This window comes from Theobroma umbraticum, unplaced genomic scaffold (genome assembly GCF_002168275.2).
Source record: "Theobroma umbraticum cultivar Fairchild unplaced genomic scaffold, ASM216827v3 scaffold_2.0, whole genome shotgun sequence".
Lineage (NCBI taxonomy): Eukaryota > Viridiplantae > Streptophyta > Magnoliopsida > Malvales > Malvaceae > Theobroma > Theobroma umbraticum.
The window spans coordinates 1,095,886-1,102,629 of record NW_018397277.1 but is presented as its reverse complement, the minus strand read 5'-3'; the positions used below and the strand labels follow the sequence as shown (position 1 = coordinate 1,102,629).

Below are 6,744 nucleotides of genomic sequence, written 5' to 3'. Positions count from 1 at the left end.
ATATCATGACCACCCAAATGTTAGAGAGTTAACTAAAGAATTTGACAAAGCCCTTCAGTGATAAGCCTCTCAGTACAATATGATCTTTTCATCAAATATTCCGAATATGTTATTAAGCATGACTCGGTGTCTACTTATGACATTTCATATTAGTTCTCATAATTCATGACTAACTTTATAAATATAGGAAACTAACTTTCCTTAAATTCATCATGCTTTGGCCAAAGACTTTATACGAGTTAACTAAGAATTGAGAACAAGTGAGATACATCCCCTCATATCACTTGGGGTGATGAATCCTCTTTTGACCACTCATTCACCTTCGCATGCTTCATGGCATAACCAAAAACACCTTATTTAGGCATTTGGTTGCTTCCAAACCTATAGGGTGAAATCAAAGTATGTCATTTCCAATACAAGATGACCTGGTGTCTCAAGTCTAAGGACTAGTTACACGACTATCACATGAGAACATTTTTTAGACACTCAGTGAAATATCAAATGGAGTTCTCATATTAGGTCATGTTTAGTGAACTTGTTCTTTAGGTGATGAATCCTCTTTGACCACTCATCACCTTCGCATGCTTCATGGCATATCCAAAAACACCTTATTTAGGCATTTGGTTGCTTCCAAACCTATAGGGGTGAAATCAAAGTATGTCATTTCCAATACAAGATGACCTGGTGTCTCAAGTCTAAGGACTAGTTACACGACTATCACATGAGAACATTTTTTATAGACACTTCAGTGAAATATCAAATGGAGTTCTCATATTAGGTCATGTTTAGTGAACTTGTTCTTTAGGTGATGAATCCTCTTTTGACCACTCATTCACCTTCGCATGCTTCATGGCATATCCAAAAACACCTTATTTAGGCATTTGGTTGCTTCCAAACCTATTGGGGTGAAATCAAAGTATGTCATTTCCAATACAAGATGACCTGGTGTCTCAAGTCTAAGGACTAGTTACACGACTATCACATGAGAACATTTTTCATAGACACTTCAGTGAAATACCAAATGGAGTTCTCATATCAGGTCATGTTTAGTGAACTTGTTCTTTAACAAGCACCTACATGTTATCCTCAAGGATCCAATATACTTCAATCTATGAGATCGATTGCTTACTTCCTAAGTAAGAAGGCTTAACATGTTATAGTCTTTGAACATTGTCAATGCCCTGTCTTGATAATAAAATGACCAGGAACAATTCTAGGAACATGGCTTTGATGCATAGTGATCTCATAATTATAATAACCTTATAATTCTCTTACAAGGTCTTTATGTTCTATGAGCTTCATCCAATTAGTACTTAATAACTCTTTATTATTACACTACCATGAAGGAAAACCTCTATCATATAAAATTATGAGATTAAATATGCATTAAATAACAATATATATTCTTTGACTAATCTAATTGGCTCAAGGGCATATACCAACAACTTCTACCTATGATTGGTGAATTTAATTTATGAAAATGGAAACCAGAAAACTAAAAGTAGCAGCATATTGCTTTGAATGTGATGGAAACCTGTTGGGGTTGGCTTTGCTGAATATATGGTAAAATTTGGAGTTTCAAACGCATGTTGGAGTTTTCAGATAAAGACTGCAAATGGCTCATCTGAAACTGTGGCTTCAGAGAAGTTTCTAAGATTGTTTCAGAAGTCTCAGAACCTTCAACCAAAAAGAACTGGTCCTAACTATGAACTGTAATCGACTATAGGTGACCATTTCCACAACAATGCCAAAACTTACTAGTAGCCTCTTCATATCTTGAGCAATTATTATCAAATAATCAAATGTGAGATGTAATTTTGTAACATAACCTCCTTAAGACCAGTTCAGAGGGTTTAAGGTAAACAAATGCGATTGAACGTTAAAATTAAGCAGATTCTGTCTTATTAATGAAAGCAATCCAGATTCCTGTGGTTGGACTATATGCCCAGAATTTAATTCCAAAAGACTGGCAATTAAATCATCCCCTCGAGGCTGCATTTGTCGAAACAGTACAGCTACCAACCAAATGAATTTTTATCAGGTCTTGCCTTCTACGTGCGGACCATGCATATGGATATAGTTTTGTTTAGAATGGCATATGGCCATATAAAATTTTTTTTAAACAATACCTTAATGCACCATCCGGTTGTCAGGCAGCAGAGGGGAGAAAAATAAAACAATTATGAACATAGCAATAATTATCCTAATCCAAGCTGCTGCATAATTTTAATGCTTTTCTTTCTTTTTTCTTCCATTTCGGCTGAGACCAAATGGTGCACGAAGGTTGGTATAAGCTGGATTTAAGACATTAGGTTGTTGATGTCTTATTAATTTTTTGAAAACTGCTTGTCAAATTGCCTACTCATTCTCCATTCAATAAATAAGCCATGTGACGGAACATATGCGCCAGAGATATCATATGATTATTAAGGCAATTGGATTCAGCTGCACGAGCTTCTGGCAGGAGAAGAAACCATTTGGCTGAACAGGAAAGCATACAAGCTTGGTCAATAACCCCAGCTCCATGACTTCAGGCTCTCTATCTCTCTCTGCTACACATTTGAGGGAAGTTGGCTTAGCAGAATCCTTTTGGTGGATGACCTGAATTAATAATTTCATATCTCAGATATTCACTCCTCAATTACTTCTTCAATACTTGTCAAATTTGATCTTACAAGGACCCTTATGTATTTAATCAAGATTATCTTGGTGAGGGCTTTGTCCAAGAAGAATAAATGTTTTAGAAAATGTATTTTCTGCGATTGCTAGCTCTGGCAGAAACTGACAATTCAATGCATCATTTCAAATACAGATGACATATAATTACCAGAACTGACCACGGGGTGACTTCCCAAAAGTTAATGGCTACACTTAAGCTGGTGCAGGCTAGAGAAAGGATAGCCTTTTTCATCGTACAAAAACTGGAAATAAGGTATCCTCGCCATAAACACAGATTGCAAAACATCAAGGACCACTGTTGAGGCGTTCCAAGAATCCAGGGCCACCATTGGAAATTCCACATAAAAATCTTGTGGGATAAGGATTGTGAATCAAACTTTGCAATTAAATTGAAGCTTGCTTGGTCTTTCAGGTGAGAACAGAGGAATGGTGTTGGCACTTCTCAGGATTTGAACAGGGTTTTTATCTAATAAACAAAAGGGGACAGATATATAATTGAAACTGAAAGCTAGATTCACATGGAAATAATTTAATGCTCTGAGCTCTCCCTAATATCTTTTGATTGTTTTTTCTCCATTTTAGAAGAAGAATTAAAAAATTCTGTCAAGTATATGACAAAATCTATTAGGTACCATTGTTTAAGAGCAGCTCGTTAGGTTTGGCAAACACTTAGCTAGAGTCTGAGTTGCTTGAAGAAATCAGCACTTGTTATGATGTTAGAACAACGCAAAAATAACTCTATTCCAAAGGAATACATCAACCTATTTGGAGTTAGAAGGATATACCTTTGGCTCGGCGTTTTAGCGACAGACACGTCAAGGAATGCAAAAACAAAGTGAAGGTCACTGAATCTGAATATGTGCTGAGAGAATAAGGTAATGAAGAATAGTGTTGTTAGTTTATTTATCGCCGCCCATGAATATTGTAAATGGAGATACTCTAAAAGATCTGAATTGTGCAATCCAGACAAAGATTCGTGATAAAAACAAGTCAATCAATTTGCATCTGATTTTATGAGACAAAAACAGAAGGGAGAAGGCACTTTTGTCCAAGGGCTAGAAATTTTTTGACAAACACTTACGAAACCCAGTAAGAACAGTTGGTAGAATCCAAAAGTGGAGAACGAAGAAAAAAAAAAGAAAAACAGAGAAAGGCAAAGGCCTTTTCCCTCTCCTTAAATCAGGACATGTCAAGCAAAACGTGTTGTCTGCAAAGCCAAAAAGGCCAAAACGGAAAGAAAAGGCGTTTTTTGTACCGTTCTCATCAACTGCTTTCAAAGAGTTTTCCGTGTAGAATTGTGCTTGTGATCTTTCAATTCCACACACTCCTCGACGATAGAAAACCCAAATGTCATTCGGTTTTACGCAATTTTAAGCCGCAAAATAATACTCATAATAATAATAATAATAATAAAAAGATTAGCAAAAAGGGCGAAGAAAAATTCACAAAATTTGTTAACCTTCAAAATTTCCTTTTGATATTTTTCTTTCTTGTATACCCCTCACCCCAGCCACCCAACCCAAGGTACCAAACACTCCTCCAGCAGTGGCACTCACTGAACCAAAGGCGCCCTACTCCTCCAAAACTGGTCGCCCTTTCTGAGTGAGTTGGTCGAGCCAATCTCCCCGCCTGGCTAACCCCATTCCGACCTTTTTACGTGTGCAAGGCGACTAGAGAGAGAGCGCCCGAGAATTTTGTTTCCCCAACGAACAAAGAATAGATTAGCTGGAAAAAGCTGGAAACCTACTCCTCCAAAAATCGCTTCACAATCTTCACGCTTGGCTCCACGACTTCCCTTTCCCAAATATCCCTCCATTCCAAATCCGACGATGATGACTTCTTTTTCCTCATCACAGCTCCAAACGTTGCCGTTGCGTCTAATCTTCTTAGGTCCCACCCAGCCCCTATCAGCCGCAAGATCTTCCCTATCTGCCTCTTAGCCAACCGACACGTGTTATCTTGAATCTCCCTCACCGCTTCCTCGTACGCTTCCCTCCGTACCGGATCACACCCCTCCTCCGGAACCATGCCGTTTTCTTCGCTTTCCCACGGAGGGTACTTCCTAAAATATCCGTCAAATTCGGGCACTCCGATTGCTTTCCTTAGCCCGACCCGGACACTCTCTTTGTCCGGGGCATAGAACTGAGCCAACTCTTCGAACATCCCCGAATCAAGCATTTCATCAACTCGTTTGCACAAATAGTCACAGAGTACCGACCACGCAACGTCAACCCAAAGAAAACAACAATCATACCTCAACACGTGACTCACTGAGCCCGACCCGGCGAACACGTCCACTTCAGAGTCAAAGGTTTCCACAAGGAGAGCGTGAATAAAAGAGTTGGACCCACCAACAAGAAACGGCAAATTCCCACGCGAAACAATGTTGGCGATGGTTAAACCCGCAGAGGAACGGAACTGTGAGGGCGCCACGTCAGCGTCGATTGAGTCGAACTCGCCCAGCAGAAAGTGTGGAACCCCCTTCCTTTCGTGGAGGGGGATTTTGTTGGTGGTTATGTCCAAGCCGTTGTAAAGTTGCATTTTGTCTGAGTTTATGATTTGAGAGTGGGGGAAACGGCTGGACAAGTCGATGGAGAGACGGGACTTTCCGGTGCCCGTGGCGCCCATGATGACGATGAGTTTGGCCTTGTTTTCGCTGCTATCTTGGTGGGGGGTGGAGGAGTCCATGCGGGGCCACCGTGGACGGCGGTGGAGGGGAAGAGGAGGGTGAAGGAGTGGGGAATGGAGGGAGTGAAAGGAAGAGAAAATGGGTTTCATAGGGAAAAAAGGTACAGGCTGGTTATGGGCTTTGATGAGCTGTGAAGGGACATATACGGAAACCCCTTCTGCGTGTGTCTTCTTACTTGCTATTAGTACTGCGGTTGTTTTGTGTTTTTGGCTTCACAATAACACAAAGAGAGAGAAACAGGAACAGAAAGAGAAAGAGAAGTCAAGTAATGGCGTTTGGCATATTATTCATTGAGCGATTGTGCTTAAGTATGCTTTTCTCTGTGTTTCGGCATTCTGGGTTTAATCATGGCCTCTCTCTTTCCTGCCTCATCAGTCTTATCATCATTCATCCCTTTCATGCGGGCCGGTGCGGCTTTCCTCTGTGTTGTGTTGAGCTTGATGATGATGAAGAAGAAGAAGCAGAAGAAGCAGAAGAAGAAGAGACAGATACGATGGGGATTGAAGATGGATAGTAGGGAACAATATCAGGTGGAAACGCTGGAAATATTCATTATAAATAAAAAAGAAATTTGATCTCTTCAAGCGGTAATCAGGGCAGGGCAGGGTTTGGAATCCTCCTGTTCACCCCCTAAACCAAAGCAAATAGAAAATTGGAGCTGCCAATCTAAGTTCCCTTGCCTCTTTATATTAATTGGTACATCCATTATGTACACCTTTTTAAAAAGAATTAAGTTAGAAAATGTCAAAATGAACCTTTTCGCTTTTAAAACATGAGTTCAAACGTATCAGATCTTCTAATCTCAATTGTATCAACTAAAATGGTTTACAAGTGAACTTTGAAGAAAAAATAAATAGAAGAAGGAAAAGAAAACAATTAAAATTGATTTAATAAAAAATACCCACGAGCTGCAAATGCAAATATAGCATGGCTGTATGACTGCATCTAATTCTAGGATCTTGCCAGGTATGAAGGAAAGTGAGATTTTGAGGAGACGATTCTTATATAATCCAGTCACTTTCAGCTGGAGACATACTTAGCCTCTGAACATTGTTTAGATTGTTGTTATACTGAATTAATATTCCATCTAATAAATTAAAGTCTAATGGAAATAAAAAATTTAAAATTAAAACCAAGTCAGAAGTCTATTCAAAAGCTTAGATTTGTTTTCCCCTTGTAATCTTTTTCTTTTTCATAGGTTCCCCATCTAATCTTTATGTCTAATATTATCTGTAAATGTTTGAATAGCACAAAGTTTTAAAAACGAATATTTCTATACTAATTGAATATTATTTAAGAGATCGTGTGTTATTATTATTAGCATATTTTGAGCCAGAAAATTTATGACCATTGATAAGTGCTTAGTTTTCACCAAA

General features: G+C 38.8%; 1 protein-coding gene across 3 annotated transcripts; it reads right to left on the bottom strand.

Moving 5' to 3' along the window:
• Nucleotides 1-2,128: 2,128 nt before the first annotated feature.
• IPT1 (isopentenyltransferase 1) lies at nucleotides 2,129-6,208 on the bottom strand. 3 transcript variants are annotated; one of them, XM_021443174.2, is made up of 2 exons: nucleotides 2,828-6,208; nucleotides 2,129-2,601 (listed from the first exon to the last, which is right to left on the bottom strand). In XM_021443174.2, exon 1 carries the CDS (start codon nucleotides 5,455-5,457, stop codon nucleotides 4,423-4,425), a length of 1,035 nt encoding a protein of 344 aa, XP_021298849.1. In that variant the 5' UTR covers nucleotides 5,458-6,208; the 3' UTR covers nucleotides 2,129-2,601; nucleotides 2,828-4,422. The 3 variants fall into 3 exon arrangements, with proteins under 3 accessions (XP_021298849.1, XP_021298851.1, XP_021298850.1); XM_021443176.2 differs by having other exon boundaries at nucleotides 3,465-6,208; XM_021443175.2 differs by lacking the exon at nucleotides 2,129-2,601 and having other exon boundaries at nucleotides 2,630-3,145; nucleotides 3,465-6,208.
• Between the last annotated feature and the right edge of the window lie 536 nt (nucleotides 6,209-6,744).